This window comes from Ictidomys tridecemlineatus, chromosome 15 (assembly GCF_052094955.1).
Source record: "Ictidomys tridecemlineatus isolate mIctTri1 chromosome 15, mIctTri1.hap1, whole genome shotgun sequence".
NCBI lineage: Eukaryota > Metazoa > Chordata > Mammalia > Rodentia > Sciuridae > Ictidomys > Ictidomys tridecemlineatus.
In genome coordinates this window covers 49,638,044-49,662,821 of record NC_135491.1, presented here as the reverse complement: position 1 = coordinate 49,662,821, position 24,778 = coordinate 49,638,044, and the positions used below count along the sequence as shown (strand labels likewise).

Sequence of the window (24,778 nt, the reverse complement as noted above, 5' to 3'; positions counted from 1 at the left end):
GTGACGTCACTGCGCGCTCGTGCGCAGCCGAGGTCGCGCGCCCGTCATACCCTTGCTGGGGGCCTTAAAGCGCGGAAGGTCGCGGGCCCCATCTTCCCCGGAACTTTTTATTCCTCAGGCCCGCCCCTCTTCCCCCACCCGCTTCCCGCTCTCTTGCCCGCGGCGAGCCCCGCAACCGCCGTGCCGCGCCTCGCTTCGGCCGCCGTGTTGTTGAGCGCGGAGCGCGAGCGGCCGCTGAGGTAAGGAGACAGCCGTGGGGTCGCTCTGGCTCTCCCGGCCCGCGCGGCCCTCGCGCCCCGGGACCCCCGTGTTGCCCGCTTCGCGCTTGCATCTGTCCCAGAAGCGGTCCCTTGGTCCCTTGCTGCCCGTGGGCTTCGCCTTGTTCTCCTGGAAAGACGCGTCCTGGCGTCAGTCCACCCGCGTTGTTCGTGCCTCGGGGGCCCGCGCCGGCTGTCCGGGCCTTCGCGCTGGCTCTTCCAGGTGCGCGCGTTTCAGCCGAACGCCCGCGGCGGCCCGCGGACCCCGCTGCGGCTGGGAAGTGCACGCCCCTGCAGCGCAGTCTGCTCCCGGCGCGGCTAGCCGGGTCCCGCGTCTCTGCAGGTGAAATCGTTTTCCCGCCTTCACGCGCGTGGTCCACCTGTGCTTTGCTCACTCAGACTGCTGCAGCGTCTGGCAGAAGTTATCTGACGGTCTAGGCCAGGGCGGTGGGATTTCCTCCTAACGTGTGGCACTCTGGGACTGCTGTGTGTGATACTCGGTTGAGTCGGGAATCTGCAAGCCTCTTTTGCGCGTGCATTGAAAGCACAGTGTGCAGGGCTGGGGTGGAGAGTGGGAGAGGCCGAACGGTCCGTTTTCCGTGGTAGGGATTTGAGACTGACAAACTCTTGGTCACCAGGTGCACTTGTTTAAAACTATAGCACCCTGGACCAAGGGATCAGAATCTCCAGAAGTGGAGCCTGGGGCTTTTGCTTTTAAATCGGTGTCTCTGGCAGTTCTGCTGAGACTGCTGAGTTCTGCTGTGGCAAATGTTGTGTTAGTCCACCTGTACTCACCAAAGTTTCCTTGTGACCAGCAGCCCACCTGTGCCTAATGCTGTAACTCGGGAGCTAGCTCGTCACCTTGCTGCTGTTGGTATAAGCAGATCTGAGCAGACCTAGGCTGTTCAGCAGGAGCTCCTGTCTGTAGTACAGGTGTTTCATTTCTTTGTCATCTTCAGTATCTTTCTCACTGACTTTACCTCCTTTGCTGTCAAGCTTTTTTTTTTTTCTTCCCATTTTTCTGCCAAACCTGCTGGAGGTTTTCTCTGTCTTCTCTGTTTACTTTAAACTCTTCTTCCCTCACCTTTTCAGTCTCTTGAAGGTCATGATAAGCAAAAGGTCAGCAGTCTCTTGGTTCTTATCACCTTGGGCTTTTAACATGGTTTATTCCAATTTGAAACTCCTCTCTTGTCATGTTTCTTCTTCTACCTTTGCAATTTCATTTTCCCTCCTTGGGGATGGACCTTGGGTTCTGTCCTCATAGCTGCCCTGTCCTGGCTCATCTCCTTTTATTGGAAAGGTAGCAGGGAAGTGGTGATAAACAACAGGTTCTGGTGCCAGACTGGCAGGGTTTGAATCCTGGCTGTGCCTTTACCATGATACAGGAGATTGGGTGAATCACTGCACATAATGTGTATCTGTTTCCTCAAAAGTAGAATAGAAATGATGATGATATCTACCTCGCAGGGTTGTGAAGATTCAGTATTATCTGCAGTGTCTGGCATATTGTAGCTTCCCGTAAAAATACTTTAAAAAAATTCAATTATCTCCATATCCCCCCAAATATGGGAACATAATCTTGAACTCTCCAGTCATCAATGATATTTTTCCTATCTCCTTTGTTCTCTGTTCTGACTTACTCACAAGCCTGTTTCCCAGCTGCTGGTGTTGAATTCCCAGCATTTAACACTGGTCCCTAGGTGAAGTTAGTTTGTCCCTGCCTTGAGAGAGGTCATTTTAGATGGGGAATAGTAGCTACCAGGTAGAGTGCTTCTTAGCCATCAATTGCCCATTTTTTCTGCATTGTGATTTAGTTTTTGTCGCAACCATGTGAGGTAGATATTTCTAGTCCAGGTAGCAGCTGAGAACACTCCAAAAGGATTCAGTAAATTGCTCAAATTCATGCTAATGAGAGGTTGGGAAATTTTCTCACTTATCTTTCTGCCTTTAGAGGCTGGATTCCCCACTGTGATACTTTTAATTATTTCATGCCGCAGTCTCGGCTGGGCACTGAGCCACCACACACCTTGTAGATTCAAACAGCAATTCTTTATTCCCGAACTCACACCGGCCCTCTACAAACACGTTCTGGGGAAATCCCAGTTCTGCCACACAATTCACGTCCCAAATACTTTCTGAACTCAGGCAGCAGGAACGCCCTATACTCAGCAGCAATAACCTTAAACCTGGAACTTCCCTAAACCCAGATTGTCTTAAACCGGAAAGCCTTAAACCCAAATTATCTTAAACCGGGATACTTCCTAAAACCTGCAGGATACACCTTAAACCTGAATCCACCCTGGTCCTTGAGCAGGGTCACCTTTCTCAAAGACACATGCAATGTCACAGCAAATTTCCATTTAACATGGGGTACGCTGGCAAGGAAATTTCAATGCGTCATTCCTACTTGGCAATGGCCCTCAGCAATTTCAGATAATTAAAAGCCAAGCTAAAATGAAAAAAGAACAAGCCTAGGGAGCTTTTGTCCAGTGTTTAAGCTTTGCCCTCAGTCCAAAGTCAGAAAGAAATGTGAACAAGCATTGAACCCTGATTAGAAAGTTTGTTTTCCACAGGGACATGACAGTTCTATTTTCTGGGTATTCTAGGATTGAGCAAATGAGTAACTTTATGAGGATAAAGGGAGCTTGGATTTTCAGTGTTAAGAGAAGAGTGTTACAATATGGAGGGGGATAACTGGAGCACCTGAGGTGGTTCATTGGAATTGAAAGTTTCAGTATTAAATCATTGTTTTTGAGTGTGTGAGGGTGGGAGGGGTTATTTTCCAGCTCTGTCTGCTGAGAAGACTCAGATAATCCACCTTAATAGGGTGAGCACTCAGTTCCCAGGTCTTGGTTTTTAAAGAAATTCTTACCTGAAAAGAATCAGAGCTTCTTGAAGAAATGACTGATTCTGGGTTGAGACTAGGAAGGTATAGATTAGTGAGCCTGGAGCATCTGATTGTACAAGGAAGTAAGAAGTGGTCCCTAAGTGATGAGACATGCCAAAAATACACAGGAATGAGTTTAAAAGGACTCCTGGCCAAATCTTAAATTTTTATATATAATTTTTTTGAGACATTGGGGATCGAACTCAGCGCCTGCATATGTTTGGCAAAAGCTCTACCACTGAATTGCATCCCATCCCTTTTTATTTTTGTTTTGTAATAAGGTCTAACTAAGTTGCCAAGACTGGCCTTGAGCTAGCAATCCTCCTGCCTCAGCCTCCCAGTAACTGGGATTACAGATATATGCCACCATGCTGACTTTCCTTGAGCAGGGAAAGACTCCATCATATAAAATAGGAATTTGTGAGTCCATGTGGATAAACTAAGTACAAATTAAACTTGGAGAAAGGAAGAAGTAATGCTGGCATTCAGACTCATGCCAGGGCAACTCCAAGCTCATGCTCTTAACCATCCATATGTCTATTTTACTTGTGATTCTGAGGAGCATAAGTTGGAAGACACCCAGATCTCAGGGTCTGAGGATTTCTGACTCAAGCCTTTAATGAGCAGCCAGCTGGAGGAAAGGGCTCATCTTGCTAAATTGCTGAGGCTGGCTTTGAACTTGTAATCCTCCTGCCTCAGCCTCCTGAGCCTCTGGGATTATAGGCTTGCTCTCAATACTTTTTTTTTTAACATAATACATTCATTTATTTATTTTTATGTGGTGCTGAAGATGAAGATTGAACCCAGTGCTTCACACACGTGAGGCAAGCACTCTGCCACTAAGCCACAATCCCAGCCCTTGCTCTCATTCTTTTAATGAAAGGCAGATGTAACTTGCATGGTTATCTATTAGCTATAAGGGGCAAGAGTGGTTTGGTGGTTATATTCAGAGATGCAAAGTGGGAGATTGTGAAAAGCTAGGGAGATATAGGAAAAAAGATCAGGGAGTGGATGCTTTTTTCACAGAGGTGGTGGTTGGTCTATTTGGGGCTAGTGTCTCCTAGAGAAAGCAATAACATTGATTATTTTTAGCAATGTAGAGTTCCCTTTAGGAAACTCTACATTGGAAGTGTTGGGGTGTACATTTGAGCAGAAACCAAAAAGTATAACAAGATTATGGGCTAAGCAGATAGTTCAGAAAGAAAAGCAAAAATGTTCTATGTCACCAAGCGTGGTGTCACATACCTGTAATTCCAGTGGCTAGGAAAGCTGACAGGAAGAGCTCGAGTTCAAAGCCAGCCTCAGCAAAAGTGAAGTGCTAAGCAACTCAGTGAGACCCTGTCTCTAAATAAAATATAAAATAAGGCTGGGGGTGTGGCTCAGTGGTTGAGTGCCCCTGAGTTCAGTCCCCAATACCACCTACCCAAAATGTCCTGTGTCCAAATTGTTGTAGGACAGGCAACCCTTGGATATCAGTGGAATGGCAGTTTAGTATATGACGTGAAATCATCTCCAACCTTGAAGACTTTGGTTGAGGCAGTGTTGTTTGGGGTGATGTCATCTCCAGTGGTAAGATTTTAGGTCAGTGTGATGTCATCTAGGAATTGGGGTGTCCCTTTCAAGCAGGTACCGTACCACTTCAGTTGATGTGGGCCCTAGCATTTATCATAATTGGTTGAAACTATGGTCTCCTGGAGAGTGTGGGCACTGGATATAGATCATTGAAAGCATCCAACCTAGTAATTAGACCAGCAGTCAACAGAATTGTGTGGGTTTGTTTTTTGGTACAAGTTTTTCTTCAAATGGGTCCCCTAACATGAGCAGCTGCCTGATATGTGGCACAATGAGACCCATGAGTAAGTATGCCCTTAATCTGGCCTGTAATTTCAGGTCAAATGGGATTGAGATGGATAATTTAATAATTAGGTTAAGTCTGGGCACAGGCGAGCGTGCTACCGCTTGAGCCACATCCCCAGCCCCCTTATCCTTTATTTTGAAACAGAGTCTGTTGCTGAGCTGGTGTCAAATTTAGTAATCCTTCTGCCTCAGTCTCCAGAGTCAATGAGACTGCAGGCATGTGCTACCACCTAGTTATCTATGATTTTATTTTATCTTTGGTATCTGTGAGGCATGATTCCAAGAGGGTTTTTTTAAAATATTTTTTTAGTTGTAGTTGGACACAATATCTTTATTTTTAATTTTTAAAAAAATGTTTAATTTTTAGTTATAGGTGGACACAATATCTTTATTTTATGTGGTGCTGGGGATCGAACCAGAGCTTCTCACGTGCTAGGCAAGTGCTCTACCTCTGAGCCACAACTCCAGCCCCAGGAGGGTTTTTTTTTTTTTTTGGTTTAAATCTTGAAGGGGACAATTTTGAGGTACTGTCCCAATACTTTTTATCATAAATATGCCAATGGGAGCATCTAGTGCAATGACAGCTGTCCAAAGTTAGGCTAAGTATGTTTTTTTCTTTATTAGGGACATCCTGACTAAAGGATGAAGTCCATTAAGCTCCAATATGTACGATGATTGGCAGTACTGTTAACAGAGTCCATGAACTCCCATTGCTGTTCTCTCACTTAATATCAAGATGTTTTCCACATTGTCAGAAGGTGTGAGGCAGAGCTGATCTCCATCCCCCTAGCAAGGGACTGAACATGGGAAAGCATCCACTTCTGCAGGGAGAATAATGTCCAGGTTTGCTTCTATCTTGTAAAGAGGCCTTGTTGAGCCTCTGGAGTGCCGTTTCAATGACCTAAAACAAAACAGCTGGACATGCTCACAGGCTTAGGATCTATGGGAGCCTTTCCAAGAGAGCCAGTTGGTGCCAGTCATATGTTTTAATAGGTACAGCATTAGGCCAAGAAAATAGTATCTTGCATTAGAAGCCCTGGGACAGTTAATGGCCATCACTCTGTAAGAGGCATTACACAAAGCAACCAATGAGTCTATCATAAAGAAACTGTTATTTGGGGTGGGGGTACTGGGAATTTAACCCTGGGGCACTTTTACCACTGAGCTACTTCCCCAACCCTTTTTGAGAGTCTCACTAAATTGCCTAAGCCCTTGTATTTGTGATCCTCCTGTCTGTCTCTTGAGTTGCTGGTATTATAAGCATGCACTTTTTTTTTTATTTTTAAGTTTTTGATGGATCTTTATTTGTATGTGGTGCTGAGACTCGAACCCAGTGCCTCATGCATGCTAGGCAAGTGCTCTACCACTGAGCCACAACTCCAGCCCCATGCATGCACTTTTGAGGACACTCATAGGAATGCCTGTCAATTTTAATTTAGAAAATTCATAAATGAGGAATGTTGTTACCAAAACTCAAAAGTACTAAGAAGCAATGAACTGCAATATCCTTAATTCATGTATCAAATTAATCTCCTTCAAGAAGGATATCCTCATTGTAATATTGTACCTGAGCTCCTTGAGGAGTTAGATGTCATCAAGATCTGGTCTAGTTTGCATGTGATGGCAAAGCTGTAGAGGTCTCCTGTGGGTAAACCAGACAGTTGTATTGTGCCCCTTCAGAGGTGGGTGCAAACTGCAATTGAGAGACTGTTGAAATAGCACTAACAGAACAGGTTAGCCAGTTCTGTGAGGGCATAGTGTTCACCAGTTGTTGACTGAATAGAATCAGTCCTTTTAGTGTTATGTATCAGATGCGGGGCTTTAGTGGGTTGCAGTTGAGGAAAAGTAGTGGGAATATAAAGAGTTGATTAATAGGTTTTAATCCTTGAATGTCCCATTTCAACTTGCATTGGGCTATGCTGTCTGTCTTGTCTCTTATCTGGGGACTTAGATACTTAAGTTATTAAGCCAATTTTAAGTGCCCAAATTTTTTTCTAAGAGCATCTATGTCCAGTATAGAATATTTTATTTTATTTATTTTTAAATAAACTGGTTTTTTTTTTTTTTTTTTTTTTTAAGGAGAGAGTTTTTTTTTAATATTTTTTTTTAGTTCTCGGCAGACACAACATCTTTGTTGGTATGTGGTGCTGAGGATCCAACCCAGGCCGCGCGCATGCCAGGCGAGTGTGCTACCGCTTGAGCCACAACCCCCAGTATAGAATATTTTATAGCAATGGATATGTGACTGGGGAATTAAGCAAAGCTATAGTATATATAGTGTTGTATTATATAGTTGTGTGTGTGTGTGTGTGTGTGTGTATATATATATATATATATATATATATATATTACTCACAATACCATATATATATATATAAAATAGTGAGGTATATTCATTTGAAAAAAAATATATTTACTTTCTCAGGATTAGGGGCAGAGTGTTCGAATTAGTGGATTCCGCACCCCCCCACCCCCCACCCCCCGACTCCTTGATTTGGTGGTCTCCAAAAGTGGCAGTTTCTCTTTTTTAAAAGCTTTTACTCCCTGAAGCCAAAGTTTTTTTTTTGTCTGGTTGGTTGGTTGGTAGGAGGGAGAGGGAAGAGGCCCAGTGCCTCCAAATGGTAGTCTCTCTCTGGGGCTCCCCCCACCCCTCAAGATAATTAATCTTTTTTTTTTTTTCATTTAAACAGTCTTTAGAATGGCTGATCTTTCTAGATGGCTAGAAACATTTTGCGCTCTTTTCTCTTTGGATGTATACCTGAAAAGTTCCTGGTAATTCTGAGTAGTGTTGTTATTTTTAATGTTGACTTTTTAAAGCCCTTCAACAACTAAAATACTTTATTTTATTCATTTATTCATATGCAGTGCTGAGAATCAAACCCAGTGCCTCACATTTGTTAAGCAAGCACTTTAGCAGAGCTACCACCCAGTCCCCTGAGTAGTTTTATTTATTTTTTTAGTTTTCAGCAGACACAACATCTTTGTATGTGGTGCTGAGGATCGAACCCGGGCCGCACGCATGCCAGGCAAACGCGCTACCACTTGAGCCACATCCCCAGCCGGAGTAGTTTTATTTTTACCTTATGAATTGTTACTGGAAAAGTTGGGGAATAACCTTGGTGTATAGCAGGCAGCCACTTCCCTTACAGGGTGTCCCTGTTGATTTCTGTGGGCCCAGGATCAGTTTTTGCCAGCACAATCATTTTATTAAGATTTGGTTCCATGCTCAGGATGGTCTAGGTGCCCAGAGATTTGATCCATGTTGCCCCCTCGGGTTAGGGGACAAGTTGCAGTAGCAGAAAGGAATGTAGCAGCAGAAGAGCTACCAGCTCTCTGAGCTGTGTGTGGCCTGCAGGTGTCATGTAAGAAAGAAAATCTTTAGGTCCTATGGATGCTCATATGCAGAAATGCAAAAATGGTTGGATAAGGTGATTCTTCTCCTGGGAGTAAGAATACACTCTTGTCTTCCACACCAACAGAAGCTCTTGGCTAGTGGTTTTATATACAGTGCTCGTCCCTTATGATGGAAAACACAAGGACATGGCAAGAGAAATTAAAATGTCTTTATTCATTTACATACCTAGTACCATGAAAAGAAAATCGGTTGAAATCCATCTGGTTACAAAGTGCACATTATTTATGCCACATTCATGGAGGGCAGAAATGCTCGTCACCCTATGTACCCAAAGTCACCTGGGCTCTTGAGAAAAGAGCCCTTTACTCAAGCACCTAGAGTGTCTTCAGGATGATGTGCTAACTCTTTATAGGAACAGAGAGGGCTGATCTGAACTGCACACTTAAAACACAAATGAGTTACGTTACTTAACAGTGGTGTTAGACATCCCAAGAGTTGACCAGAGTAATTGTGAACTACATGGCTAGAAAATTCTTCGCAGAAATGAGCTGTAGAACTACCTACATCACGCCCATTTTTTTCTGAGGAATGAGAGACGGGGGTGGGGGGGGGTGATGGAAACCCACAGACTGAAATGAACCTTCCTTCTCCCATTCTTCCTTACCTTCATCTGCCACTTGACATTCTGGAGTGTAAGGCACTAGAACTGGCCTCAGAAAGAGGAGCTCTAAACTCCAGTTCTTGGTGTGCAAAGGAAATCCTGGCATAGATCTGAAACAGATGCTAAATATTCTCTTCTCTTGTAGTTTCTGTCCTTCATGGACAGGAAAACAAGGAGGCAGAAGATGTTTGCAAAGGATTAAAAACAGGTGCATCTAAATGTGAGGAAAAATAGCCTGTGAAGAAATGCATAATTCTTAAAGAGATGCAGACACTATGCTCATGAAAATCAAGAATCTTATACAGGGAACAACTCTGATGTCTAATGGACAATGAGAAGGCAAATACAAAAATCGATCTTATGAAAAACAGTGCATTGGTAGTTATAAGGGACTGTAATAGCAAGTCCCACTCTGACATGAATCGGGGGGCCTTACAACTTAGCACCTTGAAGTAGAGGCCAAAAAAAGAGGTGGTGGGCGGAATGTGGTGCTGCCCATCAGACTCAGAACTCACTCACCACTTCCTGCATGTACACATGGTGTGGTTAGAAGTCCAAGAGCAAACTACTTCATCTACCATTTCCATCTATTCACCTGCTTCTCCTTAATTCATATGCCTGCTGATAAAGGTAAAGATGTTCATTTTGAACTTAATAAAATGCTACTCAGTATTTGTGAGAGGCATGTTGGGATTGGAATGCAGAAGGAAACCTAAAGTGGCAAAAGATTATTCTTCAGTATTAGCCACTGGTGACCAGAGCTTTTAGATATCAAAAAGGACCCCTGTTAACTATCCTAGCCTAGAAGTAGTAGATATGGAAATAAACCTTGTAACTCACTTCTGAAAGCAGTCTGATGCAATTGTTCTACTAGGATAGTCCCCCAGGCCTGGTACTAACACTGTAAAAGATTCCCTTCTGTCTCGGATTCTCTTAAGGATGATGAGGGTATATTCAAATGTCAGCAAATTTGTTTATATGCCAGAGGATAAACAGAACCAGAAATCAGGGCCATCTCAGGAAGCAAAGCACACTTTCAGGAAGCTCCTACCATTCATTCCTGTATTGCCACTGTCAACCATGAGGAAAGAGGCTAACATTTCAAATGCATGCACAGCATGGAGTATACTGTGAGAGCTCAAGCTTTATTTTTCATGTTTTACTTTCTTGGTAGCAAAAGGCTTAAAAGCAAGCAAGTAGGTAAAATTTCTTAGAGAGAACCAGGAATGGCACCCCTCCAGGTGAGAGCCAAGCTGAAGTGGCTGGGCTCCACTGCTGCAGAAATGAAGCTGAAGTTTAACCAATGAGCTAATTGATCCCTGTGTTCATGGCCTGATGTGAATCTTCCACATTAGGTGGGGTGGAGAGACCCCTGGAAGAATACTAGAAATATAGTGGTAACTGTTCTGCTCACGAGAAGTTGCTATGTGACTGCCACACAAGATTAAATGATATCAAGTAGACAAAGCAGTTAGCTCTTATCCCTTTTTGCTCTTAAAACTTTCTGAAATAGTGTTCTGACTTCAGTGCCCATGTCATGGCAGAGAAATCTTTCCAATGCAGCTTCAAGTGACTGCGGCAGTGCTAAGAAACAGGATTTCCTATGGCCCAAGGAGCCAGGGGGTGGGGTTGTAGCTCAGTGGTAGAACTCTTGCCTAGCATGTGTGAGGCACTGGGTTCGATCCTCAGCACCATGTTAAAAAATATATATATTGTTGTGGATGGATACAATACTAACAGGAAGCCAGAGGAAGTACTTAAAGATATTTCAAGGACAAGGATTCAAAAACTTTGCAACACTGGGTGATCTCTTTTGAGGGCAACATACTTTTCGTTCCTGGATTCAACAATAATTTGCTGACGAGATAAAAACCCCACCACCACAGAAAGAAAAAAAGTATGCAACCACCTAAAGCTAAAGTCTACAATTCCTCAAACTAACTGGCTTCCTAGGGTGAGGTGTCACTCCAGGCAAATCTATATAGCACCACCATCCAAGGAGAAAGTGATATACTAAATGATGTTTTGGTTGTTGGGCCTTTTTCCTACAGCTATACCTCAAGATCTAATGCTTCTACTGACTATTTAAGAGCCCAGAATGCTTGTAACATCTATTATGCTTATGACACAGAGGCAAAGTAGTTATGCTAGGGAACAGTCTGTTCAGAGCACTCACAGTAGGACCAAATTTTTTAAAAATTTAGATTTATAATACCTATGTTTGAACCGAGAGGATAAAGTGACAAAGAAAATTTTCCATGTAGGGCACTGAAGACTCAAAAGATCAGCACCTCACCAGAGTCCTAGGAGTATGGCTGCTACTTATGGAGGAGGTTTTTCAAAGCACTTGTCCTGTTCCATCATCCCCTCCCAGCAAGATTAGTACTGCCTGTTGGCTCAAAAGGGGAGGATTGTGATATCAGCAATAAGAGGTAAGGATTTCCCTAGTTAAATCATGCAGTGACCGTTTTGGATACATCATCACATATTCCCTCCTACTTAAGGAGGAAGCAAATTAATTTAACAATAATTAGCTAGAAATCAAGTCCTAAAGTCTACAGTGAATACACTTCTGATAATATTTCTATTTGAATGGCATTCCCCAAATTATCTTCACATACTGTCTGTATAAACCAAGAATTTCTTTTTGATTTAATTCCAAGTAAATTTTCATTTACAAAGAGGAGTTTGGAGGGTGGAAAGTATGTCAGCCAGCTCCTTTCCTAAAGGTCTCTTTCTGCTCTCCTGTTTTCCAGCACAGAAACACTTCTTGCTCCTCTTCCTAGAAGCAGCATGTCTTGGCTAAATACACATTTGCTTTAATCATATGCGCTTAGAGTAAATCAATTAAGACCCCTTCCACCCAAAAAAGATGGGACAATGAAGTCTGTCATCAAGTAGGAATTGTCAAACTGGTCTGAGTGGGTAACAGATCCCACAGAAATAGCAGAGCAAGTGGACACCTGAGAATTTTATTTTGCTCTAAAGAAATGAAAGGATCTCCTTTAATATAGAATTAACAAAATGCATGCTTCCAAGATGTCAAGACAGCGAGGCTACAGCTGAATTAAAATTTCTAATAGCAGTTTGTTCACATGAAAGGGGAAGTGACGTTTTGGGGCTATATTATATAGTGTGACATCTTTAGTCTGACATCTAAGTTCTACCTTTAGAAAATAGAGACACTGATTGAAAATGTGCAGGGTACTTTTAGCCATCTGCATTCCAAAAGCCAGAGATGGACAGCTGTGTAGAAGGAAATGTTGGAAAACAGTGCTCCAGCTAACCTACACCCACTGTACTTAGAACTCTCCATGGATCCACATGGTCAGCTCTGTTCCCCACCAGGGAGACATAGAGCTTGGGTTCTAATAGCGCTCTGGCACTCAGGTGAATAACCAAACTTTGTTATTCATGCTAAGACAACCCACCTAAACTTTCCCTCCCTGCTCTAAAGGGAGAGCAGTGTATGCTGAGTTTGTGAGCAGAGGGAGGCTGAGCTAGGAGTCACTTTAATAAAAAGAAAGGCAATATTTTAGAGGATTGTATACCTCCTGAAGTCAGACTCTTTCAGTTGGGAAAAGCAACACAAAAGGCAACAAGGTTTTTCTCTAACACTGGCATATTTGTTTGCTAAGAAAGAAAAAACAATAGGCTGCCGTGGCCCAAAGATCTGAGAATTCATTCTGGAGGGAAGATGAGGATGGTGCAAGGTTAACTGTTCGTCTGTGCTACAGCCAAGACGATGTCCATGCAATACTTCTCACCAGTGAGGTAGATGATCATCTTTCTGCTAGAGGTATTGGGTACTAACCCATAGCGCAGTGGAACAGAATGATCTGCCTAAAAGGCATAAGCTATTCCAGGAGCCACATGAAATACACAGGTGCCCCACCGAAATAAACAAGTTACTCCAAGAAATCTTAGCCCAAGGGAGATGGACTCTTGTCCTAAGGCCTCTAAAACACCAGCTTGCCTTGTTTTAAGACACACAATTTTTCACCTTACAATTCCACAAGTGGAGCCTGCCTCTGTCCGATAAACTTCCTGCCACCATGGGAATCTTAACAGGAGGGAAGACTGCAACCAGGACGAAAAGAGGGGTTCCAAAGCAAAAGTTTAAAAGTAGGTCAAGTTTAAAATTATATCAAGGAGGTAAGAGATGGGAAGCAAAGGTTTAGTAAGCAGGGACAGGGTGAGAGGAAAGAAAGAAGCTTCTGAGGTGATGTTCCTTACGATGAGATGACAGGAGGTGAGATTGCTCTGCCATTACTTCCCATGTAAGTCACTCAGCTCCACATCATCCTTTCGGCGCTTGTGAGCAAAGAGGGAGGTGACAGGGTAGAGTTTAGCCTTGGCCTGAAACCGGTGGCCTGCGATGTCAATTTCATATTCTCCCCGGTTAATGAAATCAGTGGTTACCACCTCCTCTTCACCGCTGTCTTCTGAAAAATTGTGCACAAAGCCCAGGCACACATGGCGCTCCAAAGTATAGCTATAGGCACTGCTGGTGGTTTTGCCAACATACTGCCCATTCCGGAAAATGGGCTCTCCCCACCAAGGCCAGAGGTCCAGGTCTGTGTCATGGTCGTCCAGAATGAACATGGTGAAGCGTTTATACACCCCATCTTGTTTCTGCTGCAGCAGAGCTTCCCGACCAATGAAATCCATGCCCTGGAAAAGAAAAAAGCTGAGACTCCTGTCTATTATCTGACCCTTGGAATATAGCACCCTCACCCCTGTTGGGTTTTGGGAAATGGCATGATTACAACTATATGAAAAGCTGCATTCATAATACAGAAGTTAGAGAATTTTTGTAACAACAGCGTACATTTTTCTTTTTTATAAGCAGTTGAAATTGCAAAACCACACAGAACAAAAATACATGCTGGAGTTGTGGCTCAGTGATAGAATGCTTGGCCTAGCACATGTGAGGCACTGGGTTCGATCCTCAGCACCATGTAAAAATAAATACTTGCTAGAGTTGTTTTAGAAAACAAAGTCCATGCATGTCTATATCAATGCATACCTTTATAATATTTTTTCATCACAGAAACATTAATTGCTCAAAAAGAATATAATAGATCATGCACTATTAGGGAACACGTGCCAAGATATTTGTTGAAAAAAAGATGCATACAATATGCCACCACCTAGGTTAAAGTTGGGAGAGGAAATTACACCCTGGCATTTTTTACACTGTCGCTCTCTTAAGAGTAAACAGCTTCTTTTGGCAAAGGGGACCAGAGGGCAGGGGATGTGGCTCAAGCGGTAGCACGCTCGCCTGGCATGCGTGCGACCCGGGTTCGATCCTCAGCACCACATACCAACAAAGATGTTGTGTCCGCCGAGAACTAAGAAATAAATATTAAAAATTCTCACACTCTCTCCTCTCTCACTCTCTTTAAAAAAAAAAAAAAAGGGGGACCAGAGATTGAGTGGGCTTAAGAGATAAAAGACTAATTTTTCAAAGAACCTAAAGACTAGGTAATGTACTATAAGATGACTAATCACCATAATCAACTCAGAAAAACTTCCCCCAGAGCGCCTAGTCCTTTAGTGCATTCAGGGGCATGTTATCTGAGTATTGTTCTGAAAGATGTTTATTCTATAGGCAAGTCTTCTGCCCTGAGGATACATCCTGATTGAAGAAGTGTAAAAATACAGGTCAGCCACATCAGCTCTTCAGTGCTCAAGAAGCTGAGTGGTGGGGCTGGGGTTGTGGCTCAGTGGTACAGCACTTGCCAAGCATGTGTGAGGCATTGGGTTTGATTCTCAGCACCACATGTAAGTTAGTAAAACAAAGGTCTATTGACAATTTACAGGACACTCTGGATTAATACCCTACCTTCTCTAATTTTACCCAGGATTCCCGTCCACATTCCAGGGGCGTGGTGAGGGTATTCAAATCCTGACCCCAGAAGGCAAAGAACTTCTCAATTCGGAGACTGCGAAGAGCATAATACCCAGCATTCCGGATTCCATATTTCTGTCCAACATTCATCACTTCATTGTATACGTGAAGAGCATACTATACAAAGAAAGGAAAGGTTAGTAACCAGCACATCTTCAGAATTAAACATGGAATACATCTGGAAGTGGTGATATCTAACACTAATGTGGACTCTGGAGAGCAGATTGAGCCCTTTGATCTTGGAAAATATTTCTTTGCCAAGGATGTTTATAGTGGGCTTCCTGGGCACAGCAGAAAGTTCCTAGCACTGCTATACTAGGATAGCTGCAAAAAAATGTTTCTAGCTCTGTAACTTTCTAGTGCACAAAGCAACCTCTGACAACTCGCAAGCCTTAAACAATTTATAATGCCCCTATAGTTTAATGATGAGACTATACGATAAATTTATAGAGCTAGTTCTGGGTCACTGTTCCTCCATCAGAGTGCAATGTCCCATCTTTATGTGATAATGTGTCTTTTTTTCCTCCAGTCACCCCTACGTGAGAATCCTTTGTTGATGCTGCACAGGTTGCAGCAGTGGACAAGAGAGGGATCATAGAAAACTCCTAGGACATCTTGCCCTCAACAAAGCATGGCACTAGAGTCCAGCAGTAATGAGCTGGGGCCACTCCACTCTACAATGTAGTTTCCACAAAGGCAGGACCCTGATCTTTCACTTCTCAAAAATGCAAGGTGATTTCAATATATAACAGTTATTAAAGCACTCTTACCATTTGGTAAATAACAAGTTTTATAATTGTTTCTAAAATAGTCCAGTTACCCTCTGTAGTCTTTCTACCTTTTTCTCTTTTGCCATTCCCTCATGCATGGTCCAAAGCTGTGAAAAAAACAGGCTTTTACCCATAATTCTAGATGTGCACGCACACATCTAATTATTCATAGATTATGGCATATTTTAGGAGGAAGCAAAACTTGTACTATTTGGAGGTAAGACTTAACCCTGGAAATCCCAGTCTCAAAAACTAAAACAAGATAATTTAGTAGGGCTATTTAATACAGAAAGAATGCCTGGAAACTGATTAAAAAGAGCAATAATCCAATAGAAATATGGACAGGACATAAGCAGAAGAATTCAGTGAGTACTTACTATGGGGCAAGTACTCCCTTAGGTGACAGGAATAGAAAAGTTAGCAGGACAATCTGATGAACGAAATCAAATATATTTTATTAGACAGTGAAAAATGCTATGGAGAAAAAAGGGAAGGACAGGGAGAACAGCAACTTGCAGTAAGGTCTCAGTGAGAGGTGACATGTGAGTAAGACCTGAAGGAGGGGAGGCTGTGAACTTGAGGTTTTCTATCCAGGGCAAGGTATGCCAAAGGAGGGAGAAGTTAAGTGTAAAATCTGGGAGGTTCCAAGACTAGCAAGAGGAAAAGAAGCAGACAAGACAGTCCAAGACCATGCAATAGAATGGAGGACACATTGGGCCCCACAGACTGGCTTTTACTTGGATGGAGATGGAATTTGAAAAGCCAAGGGGAAATTAGAAATATACTGATGAGAATTATTTTGCCCCTAACAAACTGGCAAAAGCCTCAGGTCTGACAACAAGGAAAAAAAGACACTCTTACATACCACAGAATTTTAATAGCTAAAGACTGGAAATACTACAACTGTTTATTAGTGCTAGTCTAGTTAATTATGATTTAGCCTTAAGACTCAATATATTGTGTCACTGCTTAAACAAAAACTTTCTCTTTAAGCTCTAATATAGAAAAATCTAGAAGATAAATTATTAAGTAGAAAAAAGCAAAATGAACATTATGCTTTCATTTGTGTTTTTAAAAGGGGACTAAGAGCTTCCTGGGGCAGTGCATGCCTGTAATCCCAGCTATTGGGGAGGTTTGAGGCCAGTCTCAACATCTTAGCAAGACCCTGTCTTAAAGAGGGAAAAAAAAAAAGTGCTAGAGTGGTTGATATCCCAGCACCACCAAAAACAAATTAACAAAAAATGGGGGAAAGAGGGCTAAGAACTCCATCTTTAAAGTTGCTTGCATGTACATACTAATACATTGGTTGTGGTTGGTAAGAACTTGTCAGACAGCACCAGTTTTATATATTTCACACACATTTGAATTTTTAAACCGTGTAAGTGTATTACCTATTAATTTAACTAACTTGGAAATTATAAAATCTCTTCCATGCAGCTGACCTCATGGAATTTCAAACTCCCAATCAGATACAGCTTTTCAAACCTGCTAATGCTTAGGAACTTTGGGGAAAGCCAGCACTCCTCACAGTGGTCCCTAGAAAAGAAGGCTGAGCTCTTACCTCTATGGGGATATAAAGCATGAATCCTGGCTCTCCTGTGTGAGTCATGCTCATCACCCGGATCCCATTGGCGTAGCCCACACTCATCTCCTGCAGAGGAAAAGGCAGCAGTTGGCATAAGTGGACACCATGCAGGCTTGACAAGGGAGTGAATGGCTCAAGGGAATACTTTCATTAGCACTGTGCCCTCTGGTTTAACTAAGCAGACACAATCAAGGAAAGCATTTCATCCTGAAAATAAAGCACAGCCTTTACAACATGTCTTCTTATGAATATCACAATTTCTGGAGTTTTAGCATTTAGGGAAGTGACAGCAGTCTTTGATAAGCATGAAATATTTCTCTTTACCAACTCCTGCTAGAGATTTGGGTTTACCAGGCATGATGGCACATGACTATAATCCCAGTGGCTTGGGAGGCTGAGGCAGAAGGATTGTGAGTTCAAAGCCAGCCTCAGCAATTCATTGAGATCCTAAGCAACTCAGCAAGACCCTGTCTCTAAATAAAAATGAAAGGGCTGGGGATGTAGCTCAGTGGTTAAGGCCCCTGGGTTCAATCCCTGGTACAGAAAAAGACTTGGGGTACTCGGGAGGATCTGAAGGCTAGACAAGTGTCTTTTCTTGGGGACTTGGAGCATGCCTGTAATCCCCACAGCTCAGAAACTGAGGCAAGAGAATCTTAAGTTCAAAGCCTCAGCAAAAGCAAGATGCTACGCAACTCAATGAGATCCTGTCTCTAAATAAAATAAAAAATAAGGCTGGAGATGTGGCTCAGTGCCCCCGAGTTCAATCCCCAAATACCTACTCATCCACCCACACCCCTGCAAAAAAAAGCTTGAGCCCTGCAGAACACATTGCATCTGCTACCCTGGGACCAGAGGTTACCTAGGAGGAGTCACCGATTCAATCACTACCCAATAAAGGAATGTGTAACATCTCAGCATTGATGCAAACACTTCCATAGGAAGCCTGCCATGATTCAGCACTTACCAGGCACATGGATTATTCCTTCTAGCAGCAGAGAGGGCATTATATAAGGATTTGCTGATGGCTAACACAGTTTTCTATTGTTTTTACTACCTTGCAAAGGAAGGAAAACTACAATAATAGGAAAGTGGGTGACACACAAAATGTAGCCAACATGGTGATGCACACCTATAATCCCAGCAATTTGGGAGGCTGAGGCAGGAAGTTTGCAAGTTCAAGGCCTACCTATGTTGCAAAATTTAAAGAAAGAGGACTGGGAATAGTTCATTGGTAAAGTGCCCTGGGTGTAATCCCCAGTACCACAAAATAAAGACATGGTCATTTTCTTTGCTTAGTAAAGGACAGAACACTTTGTGTTAATATTATAATAAGAATGTTATCTGTCACCACTATGAAATATTCTCTGCTCATGTGAAAACAAAACTATTTGCACATACCTTGCAAAAGAGAGTTGGGAAGTGGTCTGGAGTCATGGGGGCATAGGACAACTCGGACAGCACATCTACAGCTCGAGGACCAATTAGATTGAGGGCTGTACAGAAAAAAGAGAGAGATGTCCAGCCTCTCCAGGTGAACAGCTGAGCCAATGCAAAAAGCTTGTTCTGAAACTGCCAACTGTGGCCTAGCCTGGCTGGTAAAATCACAAAAGTGTTCCTTTGCCTAGGCAATCCAGGAATGGATGTCAAGCACTCCCATTCTGGAAATGTGACGGTGCTAGCATGAGAGCCTGATCAGTAGGTTTTTTCTCCCTGTTTTACAGGAAGACAACATTCTAGTCTCTACATTGAGATCAGGTCATGAGACCAAGTCCAGCCAAAGAGACACTTCCCCCCTCTGCACAATTCTCATTCTCTTTGTCTTCCCAGTGTAGCTACAAGATGGAAAAAGCCCCAGTTCCAAAAAAGTACCTGGAAGGGAGCTGCCCACCCATCCTGGGCTTAGCTTATGAAAATTACACATCAGTTAACCTAGTACATGCTAGAACACAACTTCTTTCTAAGAGTCTGGAGTTTGCCGACCTCATAGCAAGAAGTTAATCACATTTTCTACTAATGACAAATTGAGAAAGAAGTCCTGGGAGAATAAATACTGGCAGGAAGAGGGGCAGGAGTCACATGGGAGGCAAGGAAGGAGGAATTAAAACCCAAAATGAGATAATAAAAGGAAGAGCTGGTTCCCCAACAGAAGCTGCTAAAGAACAGAGAATCAGGAAATTAAGTCATCCTTAAAAAACTACCCATTTGAAAAAAAAGATGAAAATCTGAAGAACATTATATATTAATAAATATGAAAATTCCTTTAAAAGTTACTCATTTAACAAATATTTAAATGGAAATGAATAAAGTGGGGGAGGTATCAGACTAACTTTCTATGACCACAGAATCTGATTTTGTTTTTTAAGTTGTAGATGGACACAATACCTTTATTTTATTTTTACGAGGTGTTAAGGATTGAACCCAGTGCCTCACACATGCTAGGTAAGTGCTCTACCACTGAGCTCCAGCTCTGACATTCACTTTTAAGAATCCAAAAAAAGAAAAATGTGGAAGATACTTTTGGATCGGTTAGCTTTTTTTCATTTGGCTGACCCGATAAAACCCTATTACCAGTGTATTTCCAGGTGACATCCTCCAGCAGCAGGTTGTTGTCCTTCGGCATATGTTTCTTAAGCCAGGCCCAACAGTGGACCTGTTGATCGGTTGGAGAGATCATGAAGAAACTGAAAATGAGACCCCAAAATGATCAAATTTAGGTAGCAGAGAAAGCATCAGGAAGCATTAAGTTCTCTAGTTTCAAAAGCCCATTGAGTATACTGAGAAATGATGCTTTAACTTTGTTGAAGGGTCTGTAGCATCATTATGGAATAAACAACAAAATAACAAAACAGAAAATTCTAGCTTCTTGTTAAGTGCCAATAAGTTATACAAACTTTCCAACATTAGGCAATAGGCTATCTAACTTCTATAATTATTTTCTGTAATCTGGTGGGTTCCCCCCAGCCTGAATTCTGTTTAGAGCTGACAATGACTTTATGAAATGGTAGTTTACCAACCTGGTAGTAAGAATTTCATCACGTTTGCTACTATTGACAAAAACTGATGAAGATGGTCTGGGAGAGTAAACAATGTCACAGAGAAAGGTTAAAACCTGGACTGGAGTGACAGAAGAGGAGGGACTGCACTACCATTTCATAAACCATTTCACAAACTCATGGTCAACCCTAAACTGAAAAATCAGCAGGGGGGGGGGCGGAAAACACCAAACTACAGAAAATTTGTGAATTGACCATAAGTTTACGAAATTGGTTTTTATTTTTATTTGGTACTGGGGATTGAACCCAAGGACACTTAAGCCCTGAGCCACATCCCCATCCCTTTTTATTTTTTAGCTCTTTTTGAGACAGGGTCTTGATAAGTTGCTTAGGGCCTCACTAAGTTGCTGAGGCTGGTTTTGAACTTGTGATCCTCCTCCCTTAGCCTCGTGGGCCGCCAGGATTACAAGACTCTGCCACCGCTCCCAGCAATGAAATGGTTTTTTAGACCCAGGAAAAGTACATCAAGTACTCTTGCTACAGAAACCTTAAGGGATCAGCCTGTTGGAAGAACAGGGTGGAATGGCAAGTAATCTCACCTGCGTTTGCTCAGGCGTGCGATGCTACAGTCATTTTCATATCCTCCGCCCTCGTTGAGCATGCCAGTATGTACAATGTGGCCCACAGGTACATCCAGATCATTGGAGAAGAGGTATTGTAGAATTTCTAGTGCCTGATCCCCAGTGGACTGCAGGGCAGAGAATGAAGGAGGGAAAGTTAAATCGAGAGCAAGAGCACCTGGCTGGCTAGTGGCTGAGTGTGGAAGCACAGGCCTGTAATCCCATTGGCTTGGGAGCCTGAGGCAGGAGGATTGTCAGTTCAAAGCCAGCCTTAGCAAAAGTGAGGAGTTAAGCAACTCAGTGAGACCCCATCTCTATACAAAATAGGACTGGGCATGTGGCTCAGTGATTGTGTGCCCCTGAGAGCACCTGGCTGGTAGCATGGCCAACTAGCACTGCACCTTGCTGAGAAAATTCAATGAGCCAGCTCCCGTGTGATAGCATTGCAGATTTACTCTACTGTAAGAGGATCCAGAGAAAGCTTGCTATTAAATGAGCCACTCTAAGCAGATTAAAAACTCTAAATAAAAACAACAAAAAATGGACATGAGGAGCTGAATAGTCATAAAAATGTGAAAATATAGATGTGACATTGCAGTTTACTCGGATTCTTTCAGAATCAGTTTTGAAGTAACAGATGAATTGAACAAGTTTCCCAATCTTATTTTGGTTCATAAATACTTACTGTTATCTCAAACTTTGTGAAAGAGGACATGTCGATGACACACACAGCTTCCTTACAGCACTTGACTTCAGCCTCCACAATGTCAAACCAATCTGGCTTATAGAAAGTCTTGCTCTGCTCCAATGCAAGGAGGTCTGTGGATCAGAAAAAACAAAAGGTGGAGAGAAAAGGAGGGGATTAACACTGGGTACTATTCCTTTATAGTTTGGTGTAGCCTAGCAGGAATTCATTATTTATTCTTACAAGACTACATTGTAGGTTTATACATTTACAAATAAGTTAGATTTGCAGGGGGGTGGAGTAACAGATTGAACCCAGGGGTGCTTAACCAGTGCATCACTTTCCCAGTTCTTTTTGTGTCTTATTTTGAGACAGGGCTTTGCTAAGTTGCTGAGGCTGGCTTTGAACTTGTAATCTTCCTGTCTCAGCCTCCCAAGTCACTGAGATTACAGGCATGCACCACCATGCCTGGCTACAAATAATCTTTTTGTTTTCAATTGGCAACCAGTAAAACTTAACAAAAATTTGACTTCTTGCCTTTGTCAGGTGGAACAAAGTACTTTGGCCTCTCAAATCCATGTTTCTCCATCCATCTGGCTCCTTGTGCATCCAGCCGGTCATACAGAGGAGATGTGCGCAACTGCCTACCCGTCTGGAAGTCCCAACGGGGAACCTTCAGATCGTATATCAGAGCTAAAAGAGACAAGAGTCTATCAAAGTTCAAGTCACAGATTCTGGAGCTGAATATCCAATATCCACTAGACTTGAATCATTTCTATTCATGAGAGAATAATTTGCAGGCTAATGCAGCCTAATTTGTCAGGTATTACCTAGTATTGACAGGCATGATCCAAAAGAAAGGACAACACTGTAAGACCATATAAAGCTATCTACCAGTGACTCATGGTAAGAACCATATGTTGAATTGGACAAACCTAACAGGCACGTCCCTAGCCACATTGCTTGTTGCTTAATTAAACAGAAGAGGGGAGATGCTAAGAAGAGCCACAGCCAAGTAATATGATGCATGGCATTTTTGGTTGAAAGGTGACGCCAGCTAGCCATTGAGATATGATTATGTTAAGATTTACATTCATATGGATATGGGACTCCTGGAGAGTTCCCATTGGTTGGGGAAGTGCGGTAGGAGGAACTTCCTCTTGGGATCGGAGAGAACGATGCGTTGGTCAGTGATCTTCCCAGGGGCGTAAGGGGTATTGGTGGCAGTTTCAAAAGTAAAGTTTGTTCCTGCTTAAGTGGCTTGTGATTTTGTGCCCAGCCAGACTGCGGCATTCCACAACAGAGGAGAAGATTATGTCTAAGGACCCAGGTGGATAATAACAATGTGAAAAATGGTACTTGATTCTTTGCTTTGTTGTCGGGATCTGAATACCCATTACAGGTATTTCTTTCTCCATTAAGATTTAATCAAATTTCTAAAGTGAAAGGGTACACAGTATGCCTCCATTTGGTGGCTCTGTAATTTGAGAGGTTGCACTGTACTGTCCCATTATTCACATAATACAGCTAGGGTCAGAATTCATTTTTCTTCATGGCCAATCTGCAACAGCATTAAGTAAAAACAACCAAAAGAGTGTGATCTCTAATCTCTTCCAGAGAGAAGACCTGACTTTACTCCAGATGAAAGGTACACTGGGATGGGGATGGAAGGGATTTTGGGAGATTAAAGAGGACGAAGCCACAGAGTTCCCTGCATGTTGACAATTTGTCAACCTCCAATATCTATCATAGGTTTTACTTTTTCCTTCCCTGTTTTCTGTCATGCTTCCAATTTCTATTATGAGAATCAAAGAAGGACACCAAAAGTGTCTCATCACCAAGGAGAAGCTCAAGCTTTATTATAATTTACACAGGTTCTAAAGTAACTATGGGCAGGAGGGCTAGAAACGTCGTTCAGTGGTAGAGTCTTGCCTAGCATACATGAGGCCCCAGCACCGCAAAAACCAAATAAAATAACAAAAGCAGGAAAAATCTAGACTTGAACAGTTTTGCTAAAATATTTACTAAAATTAACCTTATCAGTTAAATATACTGCTTCTAGATCCTTTATCTCCTAAGAATGTAAGTTGTCTGCCATAGCCAAAAGTGAGCACTCGGGCGTCAAAGGCCATCCAAAAGTCTTACCATGAATATCATCGAGCTACTAAGTGAACAATGCAATCAATTTTGACCAAAAATAGTGGTCACAGTAATCTAGAAACTTTATTCCTTTTTGTCGAGGAGGGGGACACTAGGGATTAAACCCAGGGATGCTTTACCACTGAGCATCCTCAGTTATTTTTGTTGTTTTTTATTTTGAGGCATTGTCTCACTAAGTTGCTGAGGCTGACCTTGAACTTGCAATCCTCTTTCTCAGCCTCCTAAGTCACTGGAATCACAGGTGTGCATCACCACACCTGGCTCAGAAATTTATTCCTAAGCATAAATATGCCCAAAATATTTAGACATGATTTAGTAAAGTCAGAATGATTGTCCTATACTGAGAAACTAAATTATTACTTGTCAGAACCTATATAATTTGGTTAAATTCCTGAAACAAAAGCTATTGTACACACCTGTAATCCCAGCAGAATGAGAGGTTGAGACAGGAGGATCACAGATTCAAAGCCAGTCTTGACAGTTTGGCAAGACTGTAAGCAACCTAGTAAGACCCTGTCTCAAAATTTTAAAAAATACATTTTATAAAAGTGGGTGCTGGGATGTGGCTCAGTGGTTAATTGCCCAGGTTAAACCCCTAGTACTACCCACCCCCCTCCAAAGGAAAAAAAAAAAAAGCTGTCTCTACAGGTTTACTGGACAAGGTAGAATAACAAGTCAAAATGAAGAAACCAAGGGCTGAGGTTGTACATCAGAGAACCCTGAAATTCTGAGAGTACCTTGGAAAGAAAACAATGATCTCAAAAACCAAATGGGGATAAGGGTGTAGCTCAGTGGTAGAGCACTGGCTTAGTATGTGCTAAGTTTACCCAGCATGCCCAGAGTTTGATTCCCAGTACTGAAAAAAACAAACCAACCAAATGAGGAGCAAAACATCTGACATAGGATCTTGCAAGGCAGGAAAGAAGGCAAGGAGGCACTTGCTGGCAATATAGAGGAAGCAACTGCATATCGCCTGAAAACCTTTTTCTATTTTCCTGTTCCCAAAATTAAACAATGTACAATTAAACAATGTA

General features: G+C 42.4%; 1 protein-coding gene and 1 long non-coding RNA gene across 4 annotated transcripts in view; one reads left to right on the top strand and one right to left on the bottom strand.

Annotated features, from left to right (window-relative positions):
• On the top strand, positions 1 to 22,942 carry LOC101960820 (uncharacterized). Its single transcript, XR_257671.5, has 3 exons — positions 1 to 239; positions 14,885 to 15,067; positions 22,131 to 22,942. It is a non-coding gene; the product is annotated as an uncharacterized LOC101960820 (long non-coding RNA).
• The window catches only part of Pdpr (pyruvate dehydrogenase phosphatase regulatory subunit), a 41,537-nt gene continuing 25,308 nt past the window's right edge, over positions 8,550 to 24,778 (bottom strand). For all 3 annotated transcript variants that reach the window (XM_005318419.5, XM_040279799.2, XM_078032660.1), the window contains 8 exons: positions 22,122 to 22,277; positions 21,585 to 21,718; positions 20,879 to 21,027; positions 19,855 to 19,967; positions 18,685 to 18,779; positions 17,263 to 17,352; positions 14,866 to 15,048; positions 8,550 to 13,691 (listed from right to left, as the gene is read on the bottom strand). In XM_005318419.5, coding sequence (XP_005318476.1) covers positions 13,287 to 13,691; positions 14,866 to 15,048; positions 17,263 to 17,352; positions 18,685 to 18,779; positions 19,855 to 19,967; positions 20,879 to 21,027; positions 21,585 to 21,718; positions 22,122 to 22,277 — 1,325 coding nt within the window. In that variant the 3' untranslated portion in view covers positions 8,550 to 13,286. The remainder of the gene's footprint in view (positions 13,692 to 14,865; positions 15,049 to 17,262; positions 17,353 to 18,684; positions 18,780 to 19,854; positions 19,968 to 20,878; positions 21,028 to 21,584; positions 21,719 to 22,121; positions 22,278 to 24,778) is intronic.